The sequence below is a fragment of the Oryctolagus cuniculus genome, chromosome 5 (genome assembly GCF_051225735.1).
Source record: "Oryctolagus cuniculus isolate XC-2025 breed Fujian yellow rabbit chromosome 5, ASM5122573v1, whole genome shotgun sequence".
NCBI lineage: Eukaryota > Metazoa > Chordata > Mammalia > Lagomorpha > Leporidae > Oryctolagus > Oryctolagus cuniculus.
Window position 1 is genome coordinate 123,178,851 of NC_142871.1, and position 26,357 is coordinate 123,205,207.

The 26,357-nt window shown below is 43.6% G+C and overlaps 2 protein-coding genes across 9 annotated transcripts in view; one reads left to right on the forward strand and one right to left on the reverse strand.

The window, feature by feature from the left end:
- Nucleotides 1–14,090, forward strand: part of ADGRF5 (adhesion G protein-coupled receptor F5) — a 108,684-nt gene extending 94,594 nt beyond the window's left edge. For 4 of the 8 annotated variants that reach the window (XM_070074015.2, XM_070074020.2, XM_008263015.5 and 1 more), the window contains 8 exons: nucleotides 1,975–2,183; nucleotides 3,720–3,899; nucleotides 4,469–5,863; nucleotides 7,423–7,464; nucleotides 7,554–7,613; nucleotides 8,329–8,413; nucleotides 9,575–9,641; nucleotides 10,269–14,090. In XM_070074015.2, coding sequence (XP_069930116.1) covers nucleotides 1,975–2,183; nucleotides 3,720–3,899; nucleotides 4,469–5,863; nucleotides 7,423–7,464; nucleotides 7,554–7,613; nucleotides 8,329–8,413; nucleotides 9,575–9,639 — 2,036 coding nt within the window. In that variant the 3' untranslated portion in view covers nucleotides 9,640–9,641; nucleotides 10,269–14,090. The remainder of the gene's footprint in view (nucleotides 1–1,974; nucleotides 2,184–3,719; nucleotides 3,900–4,468; nucleotides 5,864–7,422; nucleotides 7,465–7,553; nucleotides 7,614–8,328; nucleotides 8,414–9,574; nucleotides 9,642–10,268) is intronic. The other 4 variants (XM_008263014.5, XM_070074019.2, XM_008263013.5 and 1 more) reach the window with 1 other exon arrangement.
- Nucleotides 10,528–26,357, reverse strand: part of MEP1A (meprin A subunit alpha) — a 42,321-nt gene continuing 26,491 nt past the window's right edge. Inside the window, exon 14 of the mRNA XM_089333218.1 lies at nucleotides 10,528–23,332. Within this exon, the coding sequence (XP_089189344.1) occupies nucleotides 23,176–23,332 (157 nt within the window). The 3' untranslated portion in view covers nucleotides 10,528–23,175. The remainder of the gene's footprint in view (nucleotides 23,333–26,357) is intronic.

A 26,357-nucleotide genomic window follows, 5' to 3' on the forward strand; every position in this document is an offset into this window, starting at 1 on the left:
GGTCATGATTTATGGAGTCATTTCTGTGACCACCCAACACTGAAGAGCCTTGTTCAGTAGCAGCCCAGGGGAAAGGGGACCCATGATGACCCCTGGACTTCTACCATAAGCATCCCCTACCCTATTTGAATAAGACTTGATAGAGGAAGGATCCATGGCTCCCTCACCAAGCTTGTCTAATTTACTGAATGATTTGCGGCCATGCACATATGTGTTGGTCACTGGGCCCTGGACTCCAAAGCATGAAGAAATCTAAAGTTCTTTATCCTTTGGTGTCACCATCCCCTGGCCCTACCAAGCACAGCCCCTCCATGTGGCAGCAATGGTTACCTCTTCATCTGTCTAGCTTAGCGAGCAGGTTCTATTCACTTTTCTTTGTTCTCCTCTTTCGTCCTTTTCCCAGAAGTTACTTATTTATTTCAAGACTTTATGCAGTGGTTGAGATCTCAATTAATGATAAATAAACATGCTGAGGACACAAGAGTCTGCCCACCAGAGTCAGGATTTCCTGCAGATTGGAGATTTTGCAACAAATGTCACTTTCCTATTTGTATTTGGTTGTCAGTAAGGTGAAATAGATGAAATAAAGTCACATAGGAGTAAATGCTTAAACATATTGCTTAAACTATTCAGGTCACAGGTGCTTGGAATTCTAACTATTGATTATGTCTTCAAGGCAGTATGGGCTGGGCCTTTGGCTTAGTGGTTAAGATGCTTCTTGGGATGATCACATTCCTTGGGATGATTATATTCCATATTGGATTGGGTTCAAATTCTAGTTCTGCTCCTGTTTCCAGCTTCCTGCTAATACACACCCCAGGAGTCAGCAGGTTGGGTCTCTGCCACCCACATGGGAAGCCTGGATTGAGTTTGTGGCTTCCAGATTTTGGCACTGGCCCAACTGTTACAGGCATTTGGGAAATGAACCAGCATATGAGATGTCTCTCTGTCTCTGTCTCTCCCTCTCCCTCTCCCTCTCCCTCTCCCTCTCCCTCCCCCTCTCCCTCTCAAATAGAATTCTTTTATTTATTTATTTATTTATTCATTTATTTTTTGACAGGCAGTGTTAGACAGTGAGAGAGAGAGACAGAGAGAAAGGTCTTCCTTCCGTTGGTTCACCCCCTAAATGGCTGCCATGGCCAGTGTGCTGCACCAATCCAAAGCCAGGAGCCAGGTGCTTCCTCCTGGTCTCCCATGGGGTGCAGGGCCCAAGTACTTGGGCCATCCTCCACTGCACTCCCTGGCCACAGCATAGAGCTGGCCTGGAAGAGGGGCACCCGGGACAGAAGCGGCACCCCAACCGGAACTAGAACCCGGAGTACTGGCACCACAGGTGGAGGATTAACCTAGTGAGCCGTGGCGCAGGCCTCAAATAGAATTCTTAAAAAATATATACAATAAATTAAGGCAGTGCTTCTCAATCTCAGCAGCTTCCTGGAATCGCCAAGGAGGATTACAAAACTGCTGATATCTGAATCCCATCCCAGAGATCCTGATTTACTTGGACTTGTGTAAGCTGGGTCAGCAGCAGGCTCAGAATCTCCCCCAGGTGATTCTAATGTCCTGGAACTGAGAAGTCCTAGGTTAAGGCTTTGTGCCTAAAAGATTCCTGGTAAACTGAGTTATCTCTTATGCAGATAAGCTCATCTTAAGCTCTCATCATTTTCCAGGTCTAAATTTCTTCCACAGCAGAAAAGTTTCCTGGGGCCTGGAGGTGAGGATGCAACATAGAGGAAAGAAATGCTGTTAGGAAAAGCAAGTGTAGGTTAAGGAAGTCAGGTTTGTGTGGAAGGTAGTGAGGGACTTCGGAAAATCAGAGGCATAAGTCAAGAAATTGTGTAGCTCCAAAAATATCACTAAGATTGAGTGGAAATACTAATTCAAACATCAAAATTCTACACAAATCTGGTCCTGTTCCCAATATTTTTTTCCTCCTTTCCCATTGTCATTTTTAATTATGTGTTCCCAATGCAGGAAAGAGCATCACATGCCAAGATCCCATCCTAGGTGTTGGGGAACCTGGGAAAGTTATCCAGAAACTATGCCAGTTTGCAAATATTTCCAGCAGCCCTGGAAATCCCGTTGGTGGGATCATCATTTACAAATGTGTGGGTTCCCAGTGGAAGATGGACAGGAATGACTGCATTTCTGCTCCAATAAATAGTCTGCTCCAGCTGACCAAGGTAACTCTTAGACCTTTGACTCTGAGCCCTTGGTGGGGAGATCTTTCTGGCTTGTCATGTTTCTTAGCACTCAGGAAAGTGTCCTTGGGCTGGTTTGTGTTGCTCCCCAAAGTACTTTATTTCCAAAGAAGATGCACACCAAAAAATACATAAAAAAGTATGTTTTGCTTGAATTTGAATCTGAAGGCAATGCAGTATGTGTTCTACCCTAGGGCCAGCTGAATACCTGAAGTTTGACTTCTCAGTACCTTGTATCCAAAAAAAAATCCAAGGGGCAGTGTATTACCCTATCTCTTACTGCTCTCCTTTAAATACTTTTGATATGGATAAAATAGCTATAATCTTTTCAGAAAGATGAGCCATATGAAAAAGCAAAGTATATCAATTTTTAAAAAAATGGTTGAGCTTTAAGTTCTTGGAAGTTTGAGATCTCTCCCAATCTTTCAAGATAAATTATGAAGATGGAACTACCCTGCCTCTTACCTAAAATACAGCCTACCACTATGTAGCAAGGGATAATTCCGGTCAAAACTAATGAATGTCATCTCCACATTTAATTTTTTGTAAGTTAGATACTACCAAAACTCAATGACCTACACTAAATAAATGTTGTTGACACAACTAGTGTTTATACCTGCTGGTAATAACTTCAGAAGGCCAGTTCCAAATCCTCTGAACGACTGGCAGAAGATTGAGAAAAGGAGTAACACTGACTTGTGTTTTATCAGATTACCTTCTTTCTCTCATCTCACACCAAATTAATTAAAATACCTACTATGGACAAAGCATTATTATAGGTTCTGTCAAAGTAAAAAGGCTAAAGCAGAACACAGCCTCTGATTTGTCCGAAAATATAATCCAGTTGGATAGGTATAAACAAATTAATTTCAATAGGATAAATCAAGAAATGTGACTTGAAAAACTTGGTGTCTGAGTTAAACCTTCAAAGATGAAGCATGAGGGATATAAATTATCCTGATCTATAAATAGGAAAATTATAATTTGAATTCAGTGGTGGGCCCTGGCCCCAATCCTAGGTACATTTTCAATGGAAAAGGGTAATGCTATTCTATCATATTCCATTTGATTTGTCTGTTCAACATAGATTTGTTAGATGATGAACCAAGTTATGTGACTTGTATTACGTTGGGTGTTAAGAATTATGAGAAAGATGTAAAAGAATACATCCATGTAAAATAATACATTCATGTTGTTGAGGAGCTTATATTTAATTGGAGAGATATTAAAATTAAAACATAAAACCCCACTAGCAGAGATGTCACAGACATAAGGTATATAGAATAAAACAAGTATTTATGCATTCAGAGGAATTCATACTCTCATTAAAGCCTTCCTAGACAAGATAGAATTTGAGCTCATTCTTTAGAGAATACATTATCTTCTGGGATGTACTTATGGAATAGAGAAAAAGAATCTACAGATATGATAGATTTTGTCATGAATGGGTCAGCAGGGTATGATGGGTGGACTCAGTAACACATCTTTGTCTGTTTGTTTTGGCTTTTGCTTTACTAGGCTTTGGTCAAAAGCCCTTCCCAAGATGAGAAGCTGCCTACATACCTGAAGGATCTTTCAACTAGCACAGTCAAGGTGAAACACGAAATCAGCTTATTTCCTGGAAGCCTGGGAGCCATTGTTAGCATTCTTGATTTGCTCTCAACAGTCCCAACCCAAGTGAATTCAGAAATGATGATGGTGAGTTTGCTTAAGACTTACAGAAGTTTTGGGTCTTAGCTTTTCACTCTTGGGGCTTGTTTTCAAGAAGCTTAATTCCTCAGTATATTAGTCACCTTTACATTGCTGTCACCAAAATGCCTGGGAGTAGTTATTTGAGAAGAAAGGAGGTTTGTTTTGGATCATGATTTTAGAGTTCAATGTCCAAGATGAAGCAGTACTATTGCCTTGGTGTTTGGTGAGGGTGGCAGAACACAATGAGGGAAGGGTCACATGGTGAGTTAGGAAGCAGAGAGACAGGGAACAAGCTCTCCCATGTTTCTGTGCCTCTTCTGATAAAGAAAATAGATAGAATAATGGCAACTTCACCCTAGTAATCCAGTTCAATCTAAGCACCCTCCAAAGGCCCCAGCTTCAGATGCCATAATTACACTACACTTAATCCATTAGCATAAGACTTTGGGAACCCTTTCTCCCTTCTGTCTTCCTCTTACCTATATACTTGCAACCAGTTTCCAGGAAGGTGAAACTTTTTTTAATCTTTTATGATTGAGAGAATTTGGTTTGACTCCATGCCTTGTTGCTTACAGCATGTGCTTGCCACCGTTAATGTCATCCTCAGCAAGAAGATCTTGAGCACCTGGGAGGTTTTACAACATCAACAGACCAAGCAAAGTTCACAATTACTGCATTCAGTGGAAAGATTTTCCCAGGCACTACGGTCAGGGGATAACACTCCTTTGTCCCTCTCCCACCCAAATGTGCAGATGAGGAGCATGGTGATAAAATCTGGCCACCCCAAGCCCTACCAGCAGAGATTTATTTTCCCAGACTCTGACCTCTGGGGCAATGTGGTCATTGACAAGTGCCAGCTGGAAAACTTGCAGCCTGATTCATCTGTTGTCACAGTGGCTTTTCCGACTCTCAAGGCCATCCTTGCTCAGGATGGTCAGAAAAAAGATGTTGCCAACAGCTTGGTGATGACAACCACCATCAGTCACAACATAGCCACGCCATTCAGGATTTCAATGATTTTTAAGAACAACAATCCTGCGGGTGGGAAACCACAATGTGTCTTCTGGAATTTCAGCCTTTCCAACAACACAGGAGGGTGGGACAGCAGTGGGTGCTATGTCAAAGAAGTCAACAGGGACAGTGTTTTCTGCACCTGTGATCATCTGACATCATTCTCCATCCTCATGTCCCCTGACTCCCCGGACCCTGGTTCTCTCCTGAAAATTCTGCTGGATATCATTTCTTACATTGGATTGGGATTTTCCATCTTGAGCCTAGCGGCCTGTCTAGTGGTGGAGGCAGTGGTATGGAAATCAGTCACCAAGAACCGGACTTCCTACATGCGCCACATCTGCATTGTAAACATCGCTGCCTCCCTTCTGGTTGCTGACACCTGGTTCATTGTGGCCACTGCCATCCATGACTATTACTACCCACTCAACAAGACAGCCTGTGTGGCTGCAACCTTCTTCATCCATTTCTTCTACCTCAGTGTCTTCTTCTGGATGCTGGTGCTGGGCCTCATGCTCTTCTATCGCCTAGTTTTCATTCTCCATGATGCAAGCAAGTCCATTCAGAAAGCCATTGCCTTCTCTCTTGGCTATGGCTGCCCCCTTGTCATCTCAGTCATCACGGTGGGAGCCACCCAACCACAGGAAGTCTACATGAGGAAGAATGCCTGTTGGCTCAACTGGGATGACACCAAGGCCCTGCTTGCCTTTGTCATCCCAGCACTGATCATTGTGGTGATTAATGTGACCATCACAGTTGTGGTCATCACCAAGATCCTAAGGCCTTCCATTGGAGACAAACCTTGCAAGCAAGAAAGGAGCAGCCTGTTTCAGATCAGCAAGAGCATCGGGGTCCTCACACCACTCCTGGGGCTCACGTGGGGTTTTGGTCTTGCCACTGTGTTCCAAGGGAGCAATGCTGTGTTCCATATCATATTTACACTCCTCAATGCCTTCCAGGTAAGTTCTGTAGTATAGGGCTCTCAGTAAGTCTCTATTCCTGTGAAACAAACTAATGACAGAAACACAAACAGAAGTAGGAATGGGGAAGGACTTTAATCTGGAAGAAGCACTAGCCCTAAAGGGTAGCAATTACAAAACCACATTGAGACAGAAAGGACACATTCCTCTGCTCCCATGGAACCCCCTAGCTCTTATCACCTGCATTATGACTTAGTTGTCTACCAATCTCTCTTAAATGCCCTAATAATACAAGTAAGAAGAAAGCTCCTTCCCTAAATTGGATTTCACCATTTCTGTAACATTATCTTGATTCAGTCCATTATCTGCTAAATAAAAATACCACTATTAAACCAAGTAATATTTCTAATTAATTTCCATGGGCATTCAGTGAGCTCTGTGTTGTGAGGACAGGGATCACATCTCTCTTGTTGCTCACTATATCCCGAGAACTTAGCATAGACCTTGTTCTAGAGTAAGCTCTCAATAACCACATGAATGAAATAAATGCTGTGTGCCACACAGTAGGTTCTCTGGAAACATTTATTGAAGAATGAATGTGGCCGGCGCCATGGCTCACTAAGCTAATCCTCCGCCTGCAGCGCCGGCAACCCAGGTTCTAGTCCCAGTTGGTGCGCCGGATTCTGTCCCGGTTCCTCCTCTTCCAGTACAGCTCTCTGCTGTGGCCTGGGAAAGCAGTGGAGGATGGCCCAAGTGCTTGGGCCCCTGTATTTGCATGGGAAACCAGGAGGAAACACCTGGCTCCTGGCTTTGGTTCGGCGCAGCATGCCAGCTGTGGTGGCCATTTGGGGGATGAGCCAACGGAAGGAAGACCTTTCTCTCTGTCTCTCTCTCTCACTGTCTAACTCTGCCTGAAAAAAAAAAAAATGAATGCCATGGAATCTGATTATCTGATTATAGTAAGATGAAAAGATATCTTCTATCTTCTCTCCTACAACACATAATTAATTACAGTGCAGGCCAATCTGTTAAAACAGCCATAGCAGAGGGGCAGGCTAGATGACTTTGGAGTACAAGGAAGGGAGGAATTAATTCTACTTCACCCACTGAGGTGTAAGGTTAGAAAAGTCCTGCCCCAGGATGCAGGCTCCTGTGTATTAGTGAGGAGGTAAGAGGTCTAGAGGTGAAGTTGAGACATCACTTCCTGGTACTTTTGCCAAGACCATACAACCCTAACTTCTGCTACTAGGCCTGTAGCTCCAAGCTGTCAGGCTCATTCATGTTTAATGACCTTCAAGATATGCTTGAGTGGGAAAGAAAATAATTATTTCCCTCTGTGCTCCAGAGTCTCATCACAACCTGTAGCAATTAATGAAGAATAATGTAGGTATAAGAGGAATCAATAGGACTGCCCATTCATAATTGGAAATAGAAAATATTTTCATAACATTATAACATTTGGGACCCCTTAGTGTGTACTAGACTCATTCCATAACCTCAGATGAGGAGAGGGGTAGCAAATATTCACCACAAGGTTAATAATTGTACCAAACAATAGAATATGATTAAAATGCACTTTTTCTTAATCTTTCTCCCAGGGATTATTCATTTTACTCTTTGGATGCCTCTGGGATCAGAAGGTAAGAACAAAGACAGTTTCATGTTCTTAGAAAAGTCCAAAGTGTGCATGGCATGATGAATTTATGATGGCATCTTTCAAACAATGCAGGTCCAGGAAGCTTTGCTGAATAAGTTTTCATTGTCAAGATGGTCTTCTCAGCATTCAAAGGTAATACTTTTCAATAAGGAAACTCTCCATATTTCATACTTGTGAATTCCATTTGTGAGACAAAGTAGAGGGCACTACATTTTCCTCTTGGAATTTTGATCAGTGAGATTATATACATTGCATACCCAAACCCCTCTCTCTCCACAGCTAATTTGTACATGGGTTGTTGATTGATTTTTGCTTCTCACCTCATTCAGCCTGATAAACACAGCCACAGAACTATCATTAAAATGCGACTCCATGTTTTAAAATTTATATTTAAATGACAGTAACTTAAAGTTGAAACTTTGCACAAGAAACTAACTTCTGGTAGAATTAGGAATGGGTAGAATTTTCTATAGTTCATTTTGGAGTATAAATATTGCCCTTAAATACATCTGAATGCCTTTTGCATATCAGAAGATACTAAAAACCTTTCAAAAAATAAGACATATCCTAGAAGATTTATTTTCTTTCTCTTCCTTTCTTTTTCTTCTTTCCTTCCTTTCATCCCTTCCTTCCTCCCTCCCTCCTACTTTCCTTTCTCCTTTCCTTCCTTCATTCCTTTCTTCTATTTCTCTTTCTTTCTTCTTTCTCCTTCAATGTTATAACTGAACAGGATTAGAAATACAGGAAGTGACCACTAAAGAGCAATAACCCAACCTCTTAGTACTCAAAAAAGCCTTGATCTAACAAATTTGCTTTGTGACTGTTTTTTTCCCCATCTGTCTTCTAGTCAACATCCCTAGGTTCATCCACACCCGTGTTTTCTATGAGCTCTCCGATATCAAGAAGATTTAACAATTTGTTTGGTAAAACAGGTAAGTAGTGACTTCCAAGTGCTTCTTGATGGGGACCTCAACATTCCTACTTTTTTGGCCCCCACTCCCTAGAATTTCCTTGAAATGGTTTCATTTGGGATAGAGGCCAAATGTAAGGAACTGCTTACATTTGCACAAATCACCAGGAGGTTGTACAGGGGTAACTTCCTTCAATGGACAACCATTGATCCCTTATGGGGTATAAGACATTGAGAACTTAGATAAGACTTTGGAGAACATTTGTCAAAACTATCAGCTTTCAAAATGAGGATTGAAAGTTGCTTGCCTTGTCAAACATATAGTTCCTCTCTATCTATAGTGGATAGGGATACATAGGTCATGTTTCTGGGTTATGGTTATGAATATATTTAGAAAATTCTACATAATCTCAGAATCTCATTTGTGGATTTATTTTCCCTTTTTTGAGTATGCTGGTTTTACTCTTTATGTTTATAAAACTATATACAAATATGAGGGATCACCCAAGTTAATTATTCTATTAGAAACATTCTCAGTTAAAATGTCCACCTTGGTGATATAAAATGAATAGTACTAATGACTTTGTGCAAAGGATCTCAACTATTCCTGCTCATTGAATCTCCTGTGCCATATCACCATACTCCTAGGGAAAATAAATTCCAGGATTTCTTCCAGTTTTTTGAAACTGAACAGATCTCACAAATGAAATATGAAAATATGTCAATATTCCAGACCAAGCTTTTCACATGAAAGCAAGCTCTGAGAGTCATTACAACTGCAGAGGTCTTGGTGTTTTCCCTTTCAGTTTGATGAATTACAGATGAAAGTGGTGGATTTGCACTTTTGGTTTTGAAACTCACTGATTCTACCTGTTGAGAAATGAGCAAACCTTCAGGGTATATTAAAACTATTGCATTTTGCTAGGACTGTTGTGGGAACATTTACCATTTATTAGTGAGAAGGATGAAAACTCTATTAAAGAATTCCATGAAGTCATAATTAACCATGTGTGAGGTCAATAAAATGTGTTCCTTGTTTCTGAATCAGTTGGATAAAAGTTGGGGTGTGGGCTCTGAGATTTCTGGCCATTGCCGCCGGATGGTCTCTCAAGGGTCATGAATAGAGCTCCACTTTGGCTTGTTTGGGGGGAGTAATCACTTTCACTCTGGTTTGTGTTGTCAGCAGCCCCAAAGGTCCCCCCAGGCAATGATGGAAACCTTGTTAGCAGTGGCAGTTCACCAGTGTGATGGTAGGGTGGGCCCTTCAACCCTTCTCTTGCCCAGCACATACTCCCTACTGTCTCCCTATGCACAGTCCTCCAAATCTGCCCACACCAGCTGTGCAGTCCCTCCGAGGCTGGCCTTCTTGCTGTACTGGTTCTCGACACTTTCACTGGTGTTTCTGACTTCTGTTTCTTTGTAGTCCCACCTTTTCTTCCCTTGCAATTTTCTCTCTTCTTTCCCTTTCTCCCCTTTACAAACCTTGACCTTCAGCTCAAACTCCAGGTCCCTCCAAACAGCTTTCCCGAATCACCCAGGGAGTTTCCCTCATGCAGATGTCCCCAGGCCAGTGCATGTGGTGGCATGTGCAGAGGCTTTCCACGTTGTGATCTTCCTGTCTTTTGTGAAAATCTGGCTGCTGGTGTGATGTGAAGTAGTTAGTGCTTGTGAGCTGCACGCATGCTTGAGAACGACAGCTCTGTTGGTTCTCTGGCTCCCTGGGGCCTTGGGAGGAGCGCAGGCACGCTTGGTTTCCAGGCATGGCCAAGCTTACCTGGCTCTAGGACTAGAGCACCTCTTGGTCCATTAGGAGACGTTTGTAGCTCAGGGATCAGGAAGGCTTGTCTGCAGGGCTGACTTGCCGCTTTGTTTTCCAGGAACATATAATGTTTCCACCCCAGAAACAACCAGCTCATCCCTGGAAAATTCATCCAGTGCATATTCGCTGCTCAACTAAGAACAGGAAAATCCAATCTGTGTGACCTCTTGAGAACATGGATATGCTCTGAAAAACAGACTCTTCCGGAGCCATGGGTAAATTGTTCTCACGCAGGCTTCTGGGAGCAGACACTGAAAAGACTTTCTCATTGGAGAAGAGGCTTTGTTTTGTAAAGATAGACTAAAAAGTCATTGTTATCCTTATTTCTACTCCCTCCTCCAGCCCCTTGTATAGCCAAATGTGTATAGTATTTAAGAAAACTCAAGTCCCCCAGATCCAACATCCCTGTCTATATTGTAAAATAGCATTTTGAAGAGACATTTTCACTTTTCACACATGGGGCACAAAGATAAACTCTTATTAAAATAATAAGTAAAGGACTAGTACCTAAGAAATACTTTGATGAATTATAGGAAGGGTGAGAGGGACAGAGGAAGAGGAGAGAAGGAAGAGGAAGAAAAAGAGAAAGAAAGAAAATGAATGAAGAAAAACATTAAAGACAACAGATTAAAATTTCCATGTTAATAATCTAATATAAACTCTCAGATACCAAAACATTAAGAATTTCTAAGTTGACCAAAAATGGAAACTGAGAATAAGCCATTGAGAATGGGTTTGATATCTTCCTGATATTTTGTTGGCTAAGAAGGGGGAGAAAGGTAAGAAATGCCATCATCAGGATGCTTTCAAGTGGATAATAATATTTGCAAGAATTGTAAATAGGAGACTTGATCCTCCTGACGCTGTACAGGTGCATATGTTCTTGTGCATGTCCATGTTCGAGCTAAGTTGGATGAACGAGCAGAGGAAGTTGATAACCATTCCTGATTAGAACTATGCAGGTTGAACTGTGATTAGTTGTTTTAGTTTATTAGAAAACCTTTATGTTTTAGTTTGTTCCACATTTTGAAAGCAAAAAGATATATATTTTTATACCCATTAATCACCAACTCTGATATATTGCACTGAAAACAGATTCCAACTGTCTCATATGTAACAGCTTTAACCAGGTACTTCTCTGTGCATTATAGAATAGATTTTAATCATCTCAGAGCACTGTGTATTGTTGTTGTTGCTATTACTTGTTATTGTTGCTGTGACTATAGCAGTCCATGGTGCGTGTATAGCTTGCTGTACATTATCTCTTTCAGTCTTTAGGTTCCGAGACGAATATCCATTATGAGTGCTATAGGGTCTAATTTGTGTTTCGGCCACTTGGAAAGTTTCCAGAAAGAAATTTACAGCTGATTATTCTGTACTCCTAATGACACTTTACCATGAAGAACAAATGGTAGAGGTTTTCCCAAAAATTTGATTGTTTGTGAATTACGTGTGTGGGTGTTTTGTTTTGTGTATGTGCACTTCATAAAAAATACAGATATTTATTAAAACAGCATCCATAGTGGAGTTAACCACTGAGTAGAGTGCTGTAGATACAGCAACCATGCAGCCCAATCAAAGTCTGATCCCAGAGGGAGAATGAGACAGAGGTAAACTGTGGGACCATTCGGTATATGTGAGCTTTGTGCTCCACCTGAGGCCTGAGAACATAAACGGTCCACCACTAGGAAGATGGGGACAAAGGGGCCAAGAGTCAATGCTTTTTTATTGAGGTCTGAAAGAGTTTCTTTTATAATATTTTAACCTCTTAAAATCGCTTCCTTCCATTGTAAAATTTGGTTCTCCTTCTGCCTCACTCTTCTTCATGGAGAGTGAGAGGCATGGAGCAGAGGAGGCACAAATAGAACTCCTAACAGTGCTTTGTGTCAAACTCTATTTCTGTTTTTGCAAATGACATATGTGTTTGCTTGAGAATTGCCACAGCCCTCTCTCAACTGACCAAGTCATTATTTAAAGTCACTAAAGGAAATGATTGGTAGGATATACATGTGGATGAGGTTCTCCAGAGAGGTTCCAACTTTGGGCAGAGCTCAGATAGACACACATGTTAAGTTAGGGCATCAGTTGAATTAGAATTAAATACTCAAGAAAGAATGGCTCTGACTTGTTTCTGGAATTATTATATCAAGGAGAATCGAGGAAGGGCAGTAGCACAAGGTAAACTGGGCAATTTTGACATGATCAATCAAGGAAAGTACCATATCCAGGAGAAGGCTGTGGTTGTCATGTTCAAAAACTCAAAGGTAGCAGGTGCTGTGGTGCAGTGAGTAAAGCCGCTGCCTGCAGTGCCAGCATCCCACATGCCCACCGGTTCAAGTCCCTGCTGCTCCACTTCCCATGCAGCTCTCTGCTATGGCATGGGAAAGCAGTAGAAGATGGCCTAAGTGCTTAGGTCCCTGCACCCAATTGGGAGACCTGGAAGAAGCTCCAGGCTCCTGACAAGTGAACCAGTAGATGGAAGACCTCTCTCTCTCTCTCTCTCTCTGTGTGTGTGTGTGTGTGTGTCTACCCCCCCCCACGCCTCTGTAACTCCTTTGAAATAAATAAATAAATCTCTTTAAAAAAAACTGCAAAGGGACAAAAAACACTGACCTTCCACCCACTTCAGCAGAGATCACTAGGGAATCATTGTGTTTGGCCTTGTAAAGGGAACCTTGATAATGACAGGAACTGTCAGTTGCGTTCCACAGAATGTCAGGCTGGCCCCGTGCCTGTAGTCATTAACCAAGGCACGTTCTCTTACCTCCAACACGCACACACATACACTCAGGAGAGCTTGTCCTTCCACACAGCCCTTGATGCAAATTCCAGAAAAGCAATGAAAACATAAAATTGGGGAAACATGGGTTAGTTGTCTGCCCAATCACAGTTGTAGAAGAAAGTAGTTCAGGGGTCTACAAAGGACAGGAAATCAAGAGGCTCGTGTGGCCCTGAGATCACCGTTTCTTAACCAGTGGTGACTCCAGGGATGTTGGTAGCCAGTCTCTGAGGGAGGGAGACACAGCGGCTCAGACATTGCTGCAGGTTGGGCCTTGTGGTCCACTTGACTGGAAAGCTCCCAGGGTTCCCCATGCTCGTGACCTCGCTCAATATCATGAATCACAACTTTCTCTCATTAAGGGACCTTTCAGGGATGGCGAGATTGGGGCACTCACAAATGAGCGATTAATAGAAACATCAGGAATAGTCTCTGAGACTCCTGTAAGCCCCCGATAACACATCGTCCCCATGGATAAGTCATTTCTTCCCATTTCTCATCGTTTAGATTGGTAAAGAGGTAAATAAGTGTTCACGGATTATTCAGAACATAGCTGGAGAAGACCAGTCTTCTGTGGTTTGTGTAGAGAACGTCAGAGAGAACTGTGTTGGAAGACTTCAGGGAAATAAGTGACAGGGAAACAAGACAGACACAGCTGCCGGGGAGTGCAGAAGGGTGGTGTGTGGAGTTACTCCGAGGTGAGAGGGGCAGAAAGGCACCATCATGGGAGAATACAAAGGAAACATTGCAGTCCTAGAAATGCCCCTCAAGTGGAATGAATTTTATCCATGTCATGTGACTGTGAAGCCCAAGAGGTCCTCTGTGTGCCAAGGAGAAAGCCAGCCATCCAGACCAGCGAAAGTCTGGTTCTTCTAACGTCTACAGTGAAAGAGGATCTTGCCATGGAGATATCTATCTTTTGCAGTTTTTAAAAGGTAATGGAAATAGCGGCTCATTCTTTCCAAGAAGATGCCAGCTTTGAAACTGGATGCTTTGGGTTTTGACAATTATGACTCAGGATCTTAAATCATGCCTTAACAGTCTGCCAGCACACCCTTGTCTTCCTTTTCCATGCTTGTAATAATAAAGTATCTCATGAGATTTTGTGAGCTTTCTGTGTCAGTTGGGTACTCTTGGGCAAGAAGTTGGCATTGTAGTTTCAGACTTAGCCACATTAACCAGAATTTTACCTCCATTCTGTAAACAGCGAGTGATCTTTGTCATTTTCCAGCCCTGGGAAACAACAGAGCTTGCAACTGAGCCCAGTTATTGCAGGGCTGGTGGCTTCTTTCCCACCATCCACACTCCCGGATCACATGAGGGTTCAGCACCTTAGAGAGGATTTCAGCAGGCGTCCTGGAAGTGACATTTTCCCAGCCCAATTGTCTGGGATACAAATGGATGTCTAGCCCAACAGTTGTATGTGGGACCATTGCCATTTTCACTGTGAGCTGAAAATAGAGTCTGCATGTCCTGTAGACATTCGAGACAACAACCATATTTCATACATGCTGTCTGTGATTATATCTCCCTCAAAGTTCAAGTGTTGGAAACTTCAAACTCGTATGTGAATAGTGTTTGGAGGTGATCCTTTGTGAGGCAGTTAGGATTACATGAGTTCATGAGGCTGGGATTGGAGGATTTCTAAGAGAGACCTGAGCATGCACACTTGCTGTGTCTCGCTGTGGGATGCCCACCAGCAAGCTGTGATACAGCAAATGGCCCTCACCAGATACAGAGCAGATGCTGGCGCCATCTCTTGGACTTCTCAGCCTCCAGAATCATGAGCCAAATAAACTTCCCTTCTTTATAAGTTACCCAGATATTTCATTATAGCAACAACAATGGACTGAGACCATGAGCTTCCTACTCGCAGTGAATATGGAATGCACAGAGGAAGAAAGCAGGAAAGCCAGGACATTATTGAAGCTAGTTACGGTGCCCGCTGCCTGTTACTTGTCTCCAAACACCATTTCATGTGGTGTGGCTGGGCCTGGGAGGCCTTGGTTATGGTGTCCTGTGTTTGGGATTGAGCCATCATTTTTAAATGATAATTTTATAAATGTCTATTCTTTCCCTTTTGCCTGGGAACTTCGACATAGAAGAGCTGAAAGGCCAGCTCTGTCCCTGACAAGGAGAGAGCTGAGTCTGTTTGCACTCCAGAGTTTTTCTTTTGTTCTTTGGAGATTATGTATTTATTTAAAGAGAGAGGGAGATAAAAAGAGAGAAATTTTCCATCTGCTGGTTCACTCACCCAAAGCCCATAACAGTTGGGGCTGGGCCAGGTGAAAGCCAGGAGCCCAGAACTCCACTGAGGTCTCCCCCATGGGTGGCAGGTACCCACATATTTGAGCTATCACCTGCTGCCTTCCATGGTGCACAACAGCAGGAAGCTGGATCAGAAGCTCAGAAGAGCCAGAACTCAAGCCAGGCAGGTGCCCCAAGCTGGCACCTAACCCGCTGCACCACAAAGTATTGACGCTAATCAATCAATTAAATCCCAGAATTTTGGACCCTGCCGCCATTCTTTGAGCCAATTTCGAAAGTTGCAGCCTTATCTCCTTTCTCCTGCCCGCCAACCCCCACCCCCAGTGGTGGTGGGAAGAGACGTCTGATTTTGATTAGCGGTGGAAAATTGTGCATCCATTGACTGTTCTGAAACCGTGAGCTTTTTCCCATGCCCCAGGAGCGCTCTCACAGCTGTACTCCTCCTCCAAGTCTTGCCAGTCTTCTCCAGCTGGGTTAATGAGTGACAGCTGGCCTCCCAGAGCTGGAAGCCAGCGCTTCTCCTAAGACTCGACCGCCACCTGGTGGACGGCAGAGGAGGCGTTTCCAAGATCACAGAGGTGATGTTTGGCCAGTGGATGACGTGCCTGTTTGGCACATACAGAGGAATAATTTGGGTCATATGAATAGGTTGAAGGCAGGGCCTGCAGGAGGAAAGTAATTGGAAATAAAGGGCTCACTCTCACTCCCCACCTCGCAGAGACAGCGATGGGGGCATGGAGAGAGAGAGCTCTCCAGTCAGAGAATGTACATTTCTGAGATATACTAGCTAGGCTAACTCCCTCCTGTTTCTTTCCAACATTGCTGATTGAATCTTATTCATGGAACCCACAGCAAAGCTAAAATCAGCCCCAGGAATGGCCTGGCCTACCCTCTCTGGATGGGCTGCTGGAAGGCAGCTGAAAGAAGCCAAATGCATTCCTTCCGCGTTTCATGGACGCTTAACACCTTCTCCAGTGGCGCGGCTGCAGGAGGATGAACTTGGACGGCCCTATTCCCTGTTCTAAGTCATCTCGTTGAGAATTATTGCCAGGCTGGATTTTCATATTCAAAGCACACTGCGTCTGCTGCTGTCCCTGCACTGGCTGACACGCAGCCAGCTGCAGAGGCCCAGTGCTGAGTTTGGTCTGAGAAGACTCAGGAGAAGCAAACAGGATGGTGCTGAGTTGGGGCAGCCACTTTCCCAGTGTGGGAGAAAGCTGTATGTGGCGGGATGCTGCTCAGGCCCCTCTGAATCCCTAAGTGGTACATTCATTTAAAAGAAAAAAAAAAAAGGTTAACATGCAAATACCTCTGGCAGAAGCACAGAGCAACTTCAGTTTACCCTCAGGTGAAAGTGATGGCTCTATGAGGATACTTGAAAGAGTTCATGGAAAAATGAAATTTAAAAATAAGTTTCTTGGGGTCAGCGCTGTGGCATAGCAGGTAAAGCTACCACCTGCATGCCAGCATTCCATATGAGCACCAGTTCATGTCCTGGTTGCTCCGCTTCCCATCCAGTTCCCTGTTGACACACCTGGGAAAAGCAGCAGAGGATGGCCCAAGTGTTTGGGCCCCTGCCATCCACATGGGAGACCTGAATGAAGCTCTGGCTCCTGGCTTTGTCCTGGCCAAGTCCTGGCCATTGCAGCCCTCTGGGGAGTGAGCCAACAGATAGAATATCTCTCGCTCTCTGTCTCTCCCTCTTTCTGTAGCTTTGCCTTTCAAAGTAAATAAATAATAAGTCTTAACAAAAAAGTGTCTTTTGCTACATTTTTGAAATCTCTGCCTAGTTTTTCTGTAATATGCATCTTAATGGACTAGGGGAAAACATCTCGTGCAACTGTGCTAACCAACATTTACCAAGCTCTTAGTGTATCTGGTGTTTTTCTAAGAGCTGTAAAGGTATGATCTCATTTAAGCCCCATAACCACCCAAGGCTGAGTTAATATTTTTCTCTTCATTTTTCAGATGAGAACACTAAGCACGGAAAGATTAATTACTTGCCCCAGGGTCACACAGCTACTTAGGAAATATATACTGAGTGTCTGACCTAGCCCATGTGTACATAGCCACTACGTACCTTCTCAGCACCAATGACTTTCTATAAAGTCAGCTGCTATTATGGGGAGAGTTCTAAGTACACAAAATGAGTGTAAGAGGAGAACAGAGACAGAAAGAGGGGAGAAGTTAAGGCCTCTCCAAGCTACATCTCACTTTAATTTCACACAGGAGCAGCCCCGAGTTGGAAGGACTGGTGTCCTGGGCAGACTGGAGAGCCTTCTTCATTCTCTGAGGGTCCATCAAAGGATTCCTGCTGTGTCACTTGATGGAAAGTCAGTTGGCCACCTGGTGGACGCCCCAAAGGGAAGTGTGACTGAATGTGCTGTTTTAACTTTTAGTCTTCATTCAAATGATCCTCCCAGGAGATCCCGATTGCCAATGGTGTTATTTTTATTCCTGTCACGGTTCCATCAAGGATCCTCAGAGTGTTGGATGTCATTTAGACATGCAGAAGGAAAATTTGACTTACAAAAATTCTGGGGCTGTGTTCAAGCACATCATGCTTAGAACTGAGACAGTTGCCCTAATAGATCTGGCGAAGTTGTGACTGCCCATGTGATACGCAGGTGCAACCAGCAGCTGATTTGCAGCTTGAATTGTTTGGGTTTGCTTTGCATGGGTCAGTGCCCAGAGCTGTTCTTTAACATTAATTAATAGCTGGTCAGTGAGTATAGGGTGCTGGTTAAGAGCATGACTTTTGGAATCAGATTCTGATTTCCATTTCTTAATTTGTAATCTTAGATAAAAGAACTCTCTCATGATCCAGTTTCTACAATATAAATTGGGATAAGAAGGGGGCACCATAGCTTGTTATGAAATACTTTTCTAAAAAAATATTTATTTGTTTATTTGAAGAAGAGAGAGTTTTCATCTATTGGTTCACTCCCCAAGTAGCTGAAGTGGCTGGGGCTGGACCAAGCCAAAGTCAGGAGCCAGGAGTACCATCCAGGTCTCCCATATGGATGGTAGGGTCCCAGAGACTTGGGCCATCTTCTGCCATTTTTCCAGACACATTAGCACGGACTTGGAGTGGAAGTAGAGCAGCCTGTTCTTGAACTGGTGCTCATATGCAATGCCCGCATTACAAGCAGTAGCTTAATCCATTGTGCCACAGTGCCTACCACATGTTATGAAATTCTTATAAAGCCCACAAAATAGGGTTTGGAACATAGTTATTAATGAATAAAATTAGCCAATGTTTTGTATCATACTGTTTATGTACTAAAATTGCACACACACACAAAGTGAGAGATACAGAGAGAGAGGGAACCCAGACCTAAACATGTTCTCTATGCAGAATGAAAGTACAAATACCCTCCACATTTTTCACTTAATTCAAGTTGGGAGTCTTTGAAAGTAATCCCAAAGATACATGGCATCCTAAATAACCATGTTACCAAAATGTGGGATTAAATCATGCCCAGTATGAGACCAGAATGAGAGAAGTCATATAACAAGGTCATGAGGTTGGTTCGCTTCCTTGTGTCAGCCTCTCAAGGCAGCTTTGGTGATCTCATGCATTACAGGATTTTATTTAATCCTCAAGTTAATTCCACAATTCGTTACCTTTATAGTTGAGTCAGTTGTGAGCAGCCACAGCAATAAATCTCTCGGTCACAATGAACAGAAGCACAGCACACACTAGACTGAGTAAACATGGGTGGTTATTAGCTCCACAAGTGGGGAAGGTACTCGATTGGCACATCTTCAGGCACAGCTGGATTCAGGGGCTCAAGCAGTGGTCTCACTTCTCCTTCTGTGACTTTACCTCCCACTGTGTGCTTATTGCATTCCAAGACAGATTAGTAAGCAAAGCAAGCTGTGAGGCCCACAGACCCTAGACCAAGACCCAAGAGGAGAAGATGTCTTTTCTCTCCCTTCACATACCAGTGGATCCGGTGGTGCAGTCTGGCATACATGCCAACCCCACAGAAGGCATCCCACTGGTTAGGAGCAAGTTTTTTGTGAGTTACAAAGATCCAAGATAATAGTGACTTCAGACAGAAGCTGTTTTTCTCTAGCACATGCAAGTCTTTAGACGGCAGCTCAAGGCTGGGATGGTAACTGGACTCAATAATCCACATAACTTCTGTTTGATCTGTTTCCCCCAGAGTTACCTCCTGGCCCCAGCTCTCTCTCTGGCCTTCTGGTCGCCTTATCAGTCATCAAGGTAGAGGAAGGGGCAAGGTGTGTGCACTGAGACTGTTCAGAGTTTCCCAGAAGCTAGCAAGCACCATGTCTGCTTCCAGGAGTAGATTACCCAGCCCAGCTACCTGCAAGGGAAGGAGGAGACTGTGGGGGTTTGACCACCTAGGATCTGGGGATTCTATTGCTGAGAAAAGAGACAGAATGCATGTTGGTGACCGTTTTTGCCTGGAGCTGATAATCTGCCTCCTATTTTGGCTTCTCTGCATCTCCATCTCCCCTTTCTCATGACCCCACTTGCTGCTCTGTTTTTCCCCTTGACCGGACAGAAATCTTTAAACAGAACTGATTATTTCCATTGAGGGGGTGAGTCACACATGGGTCAGACTATCCTGAGCTTGTCTGGGCCCTGAGGGAAGCTGTGACCCAGATGAGGCCATGTCTCAATTCACTCTAGATTCTAGGACAAGCCCCTAGAAACTGTTAGAGGTGAAGAGAGATGCGTCTGTGTTCAATCCTATCTCACTGTTGGCTCCATTGCTTGCACACACTTACATGTAAGCACACATACACACACACATGCAAGCCTTGGTAGGCTGCTCCACCCATGTCAAATCATTCCTGTCATTTTTTTTCACTTCTGCACTCATTAGCAGTCACCAGCACCCCACCCCACTGCCTCCCATCCCATCCCACTAGGGTTTTGCAATCCTTTGCCAGATGGTACCCACGGCAATAGCATAACTGTGACAGCTCTTTTTTGGAAATACATTTTGCTTAGAGATTTTTGGAAAAATGTATCATGTTTATATTACATTAACGTGGCCAAGTTGTTTTAGTCATATTGATACACACATGGAAATGTGAGTAGGTGACTCATTGGACACAAAATAGCATCCATAATAAAGAAAACCAAGCCCAATCCATAATGTCAGATGTAGACTAGCCTAAGTTGCATGGCACCCCAGCACCAACCCCACCACCACTGACCTCACTAAGCTTTTCTGTTGCCAATTGAGCACACTAGATGCTGCTGGCGAGTGGCTCTGGGACTCTGCTAGGCCCTCTGGCATTTTGGGGAGCTTTGTATTCAAAGAAGAGCTGAATGTTATGTCTGATCTATGATGAGCCAGAGGATGAGTCAATCATCAGAGATGACCACCAATCACCAATCTAAGAAGGCAGTTGTGCGGGATGAGAATCTACAGAGAAATAAAAAAGCATTTTACACTCAGTTTGGTCCCTCCTCATCATTATTTTGACCTGGCTGATTTAATGTACAGTACTAGATCAAAACACTAGCTTTCCCTTGACATGTGGGCTTCTGTTTCCTCCAGGGAACAACTCTTGTGTGTAAGAAATGTTGTCCTTGGTTTGGGATAGGGCCTCTCCCTCTGAGCTGGACAAAGCGTAAACAGGGCTCGGCTAAGAGCGTGATACTCTTAAAAAAAACAAAAGGAAAAGCAGCCGCAGCCAGAGCAGCAGCAGCACAGCCGTGATGCCTGGGACTCACTTCTAAAGTAGGGCCCTGGACCGGCACCGTGGCTCACTAGGCTAATCCTCCGCCTGCAGCGCCGGCACCCTGGGTTCTAGTCCCGGTTGGGGCGCCGGATTCTGTCCGGTTGCTCCTCTTCCAGTACAGCTTTCTGCTGTGGCCCGGGAGTGCAGTGGAGGATCGCCCAGGTCCCTGGGCCCTGCACCTGCATGGGAGACCAGGAGGAAGCACCTGGCTCCTGGCTTCGGATCGGCGCAGCGCACCGGCCACAACACGCCGGCCATAGCAGCCACTTGAGGGGATGAACCAACGGCAAAAGGAAGACCTTTCTCTTTGTCTCTCTCTCTCTCACTGTCTAACTCCGCCTGTCAAAAACAAACAAACAAACAAAAAGTAGGGCCCTGAGCAGAGTATTGGAAGGACTTCCCCAGGCCTTGTTCTGAGATCAGTTCTCGATATGCAGGAGTGTGGCGTACACTGAAATGAAAGCCGGAGTCTATTTTCAACTTAGTCATCGGAGATAAATCACTGGGCTGGTAGCTGGGTGATTTTCCACTAGCTACCTCTAGCTAGTGTGGAAATTTAACAGGCATGTTTGCACACATTTTGAACTCTAAAAATACGAGTATCATACCCAGGAGTCCATTTTATTACTCCGCAAGTCTGTGGCTGCTAAATTCAGGTAGAAGGAGGTGGCCAGCTATTGTTTCCATTTGACAGATTAGTAAACTAAGGCCAAGAGCGGAAATGATTTTATACTAAAATTACTCAGGTAATGAGATGGGCAGGCTAAGCCTGTGGTGAGGATACCCACTTCCCAGTCTCTAGAGACCCATTCTCTACCCACTGGAGCAGTCGTTCTCCAAGCCTGTCCCGGTACCAGAGTACCAGCATGGCCTGGAAACTCATTAGAAAGGCAGCTTTTAGCCCCCAAACCAGCTCTGCTGAATCAGAAACTCTGGAGATGAAGTCCTGCCAAGCAGTTTTAACAGCCCTCCTGCCTGGGGATTCTGAAGGACCTCATGTTGCAGAGGGATGGCCCCAGAGGCTCCGTTCTCACTGCCACACACTGTTCTCACACCTCTGCATTAAAGGGACTTTTCACAAGCCTTCATGTTTGTTTCCAGTGCATTTTAACCCCATGGAATTTCTCTCCAGTCTCTACTTCAGAAGCCTGGTAACCTGCAGTCTGGACTACTTGGGCTCTTTGAAATCCTTTGCTTTATAAAACTCCTAGAGCTGAGTCTTCGTTGACTCGGGCATGGGACCCTCAGTGTTCTTGTTACTCACTCTACCTTGGAACATTCTTACCCCAGGTAGATTTGATCTCCTTAAAAAACTTATGGAAAGAAAATTGCCCTAAAATATTTCCTTAAACATTCTCTTTTATTCACATGTATAGTTTGTTAATATAATATTTTTATGCATGAATAACATAAAATATACTTTACAACTTGAAAAGGTCTGAGAAAGTAATTTTGGACATCCCATCCTCCAACTCCAACACACACACACACACACACACACACAGAGCCATTCTTATGCACAATGCGGGACACATAGACTGCACTAACTAAAAGTTTATTGAATTTATAAAACTCCTTTCCTTAGATTCAGGGGAGGAAAGCAAATGTTGTGAAGCCCACCTGCCCAGAGGAATGAATCATTACTTGAAACCCGTTAATAAGAAACTTAAAAGAAAGTAACATCACTGTGTCTGATTAAAAAATGAGTATTTTATTCTGATTCAACCAACATATGGATTGCCTTCTACATTAGTTAATCTAAAGTAGAAATGAGAAAGTCCTGGTGTCTGATTCATTCATTTATTGGTTCATTTATTCAAGACTATGGAGTGCCCCCTGCCATGTGTCAGCCAGGTGTGCATTGGGGCTAGCATCGCGAATGAGGATAATAGCCCCCTCCCTTCATGGAGCTTCTAGTCTACTCAGAAGACAGTGGGGTGAACACTTAGAATGAAATGTGATGAGTGTTGCCACAGGACATACTACATACATTAGGAGCATATAACAAGTTAATAGAATCCTGCAAGGGGCAGCCAAGAGTACAGGTGACAACTGGACCTAAGGTTTTGGTCCTTGGAGGCCCTGTTCGAAGAAAGACTGACAAAAACTGCCCCAAACTGCACGGAGCACAAGAAAGGAAGATCTGAGAGGAGGAGGTGCTTCTGCAGTGTGGCCCACAGCAGCAGGCAGATCACTGCTTCGACCTTTGGAACAGGATGGAGACGATGGTAAAAGTCAGGACTATCATACCGGCTGTGCCTCCAATCATCAGGCCCAGGACACTGCCATGTACCTGCATGGCCTGACAGCGCTCCCCCGTGTAGAAGAAGGCATGTCCAGAGACGCACCTGTGGGAACAAAACAAAAGGAGAATGTGGGAACTACCTGGGCCTCAGGAGCTTCTTGGCAACACTCATCACCATAGTGGCAGTAATCAATGCTTGAGCACTTCCACGTGCCTGACCTCATGTGAAGCAATTAATTTAATCCTGCAATAATCCTTCAGGCTATTCTCATGATCCTCATATTATAGAGAGGTTGAATAACTTACTCAAAGTCACACAGTTAGTAAGTGTTTCAACATGAAGTTTAATCCCAAGAGGTATGCCACCAGACCCAGCATTCTTGGCCACCAAAGACTCAGGAGGTAGGTTCAGGGCACTTAATGTATATGTTGCCTGATACCAGCTCAGGTTCTAAACTGGACAGAGTCTGACTTGCTGCATTAGGTAGGTAGAACTTGAAACATGTAGACAGTCTTGGCGAAAAGATTACTGTAAGTTAGTGGACTGCCAGCTATCTCATAAGGTGGTGCTGAAGGTCACATGACATGAGGATATTGTGCCTACCCAAGTGTTTGACACACAGTAGGCACACAATGGCCACACCATTTTATTTTTTAAATGCCATTTGATATAAACATCGACTAATCTCAGAACTAATGCATGGAGGGTGATGTTTCATGCCCACCATTGTAACATCTCAGCCTTCATTCAAACATTTCTACCACAAAGTCTGCTCAACAGAACAAAAGATGATCAGAAGTCAAGACCTCTGTTTGTTAATCCTGAAACTATTTAAAGATCTCATCTCTAGCCTGGGAATTGGCTTCTCAAAAATCAGTAATAGCATTTTTTTTTTTGACAGGCAGAGTTAGACAGTGAGAGAGAGAGACAGAGAGAAAGGTCTTCCTTTTTCCATTGGTTTACCCCCCAAATGGCTGCTATGGCCACCGCGCTGTGCTGATCTGAAGCCAGGAGTCAAGCGCTTCCTCCCAGTCTCCAATGCCGGTGCAGGGGCCCAAGCACTTGGGCCATCCTCCACTGCCTTCCTAGGCCTCAGCAGAGAGCTGGACTGGAAGAGGATCAACCGTAACAGAATCCGGTGCCCCAATCAGGACTAGAACCTGGGGTACCGGTGCCACAGGTGGAAGATTAGCCAACTGAGCCGTGGAGCCGGCCCAGTAATAGCAAATTTGTTCAATTGTTTTCTTACCCAGTCTTCTCCAGGAATAGCTTCATTGTACTCCCTTGGGTTACCTTACCATAGTTTCTTTAACAACTCCCAGTTGTATATTGCTGGGAGAAGAATGATTAGGCTAACTAGGGGCTGACATGCAAGTGGCAACTCCTGGCCTTCCTTATTCTAGGAAGCATGAAGCCAGTTGGGGAGCATATTGGAATCTGATATTCAAGGACCTATCAGGTAAAAAAAAAAGTGCATACCCATGGCTGTGGAGCCCTCAAAAAATAAGATGAGCATTCTCCAATAAAAGGAAGTAGAGTGCTCTTTGAAAAAAATGATTAATTCTGGGGCTGGAACAGAGCAAACCAAAGATGAGTCTGGAGGATCCTCTGGTGCAAGAAAGTAACAATTCACTCATAAAATTAAGGGTGATTGTTGAAAGCACAGGCATCAGCCTGGAAGAGCTTCCAGAAATCAAAACTAGAGCAATATAAGCAACAAAATAAACAATGAAGTTATGGAAATATGGCTCAGAGATTAAATAGGCACTTATGGCTCCTTACGGATATACATAAGTAACTCAAAGAGTAAATGAGTGGGGTTAGGGTCAGTCACCCTTTGTGGAAGGATTCTAATTAGTGAGTGTGGAGGAAGCTGAGGAAATAACAAATCAGCACTGTAAGAGTTGGTGATGGCTGTGGGCAGGGCCCACCGATGGACAAAATTAGTGGGTGAGGGTTTGAGGAAAGCAGGATGTCTGCATGATCTCAGGGATGAATTGCAAAGGGAAGTGTAGCTGCTTTTTTCTGTAGAGTCCTGGTGGGCCGAGGAGTGAAGCTTAATGTCACCAGTTGAAACAGGAATGAACATCACATACGCATTCACATGGATGCTGAAAAACTTCTTTGATGTTAGTGCCCCAAATCATACCCTCAAAATGCATAAATTTAATCCTGAGACCAAAAAAACCTTACATTTTGGTAAAAACTGGTGAGATGTGCATAGGCTTTAGTTGGAAGTATTGTAACAGTGTTCATTTTTTGGCTTTGCTAATTATATTATGGCCATTTCGGATGTTCATATTAGGGAAAGGTGGGCAAAGAGCACAGAGGATCTTTCTGTAGAATTTTTGCATAAATATGTAAATCTCTAAAATCATTTCAAAATAAAAGTTTAAAAAAATAGGAAACAAAGTAGAGATTCAAAAGTAAAAGGAAATGCAGATGGTTTGAGATACCCAGAATGACTCCTACATCCACTCCTATTTTGTGACATGCAGCTGGTGCTCCTGTCATCACACACACACACACACACACACACACACACTCATGAAACTTGTTTTAGGTTCTTTATTCAAACAACCGTTATACCAAAATTGCCATTGAAAACAGAAACCTAATGCAGACAGGCAGATCTGGATGCAAGTCCCACATGGGTCATTCTAGAAAGCTCAACTTCCTAAAGCACTAAATGGGGGTAAGAATAGCCCTGTGCTATGGGGCAGTAGTGAAGATTGCTTTATATCATGTAGATATCATGCTCAGGAGGGCACATAACACATAGTAAGCAGTCAAAAATGATCAGATGTCCGTATTGCTATTATTGAAAGCCTGAGTAAAATAACAGCATAACAGATCTGACAAACCATTACATTAATAATAATAATTGTAACTAATAACTAAAAATATCATCTGCAGTTAGTGACAATTTAATCTTGGTCCTGATTTCCACTGCAGTAAGCTATGGTGTAGCCAAAAGCTATGGATCTTTCATAAGCACTGTGGTGAAGTCAGAAATTTCAACAATGTTCAAAGGTTGACAATGCCCGAGAGATGAAAAGACATCAAAGTCACAAGGCAGGAGACTTGACTGAGACACTGCTGCCCTGGCAGCATTAGCCCACGGGTC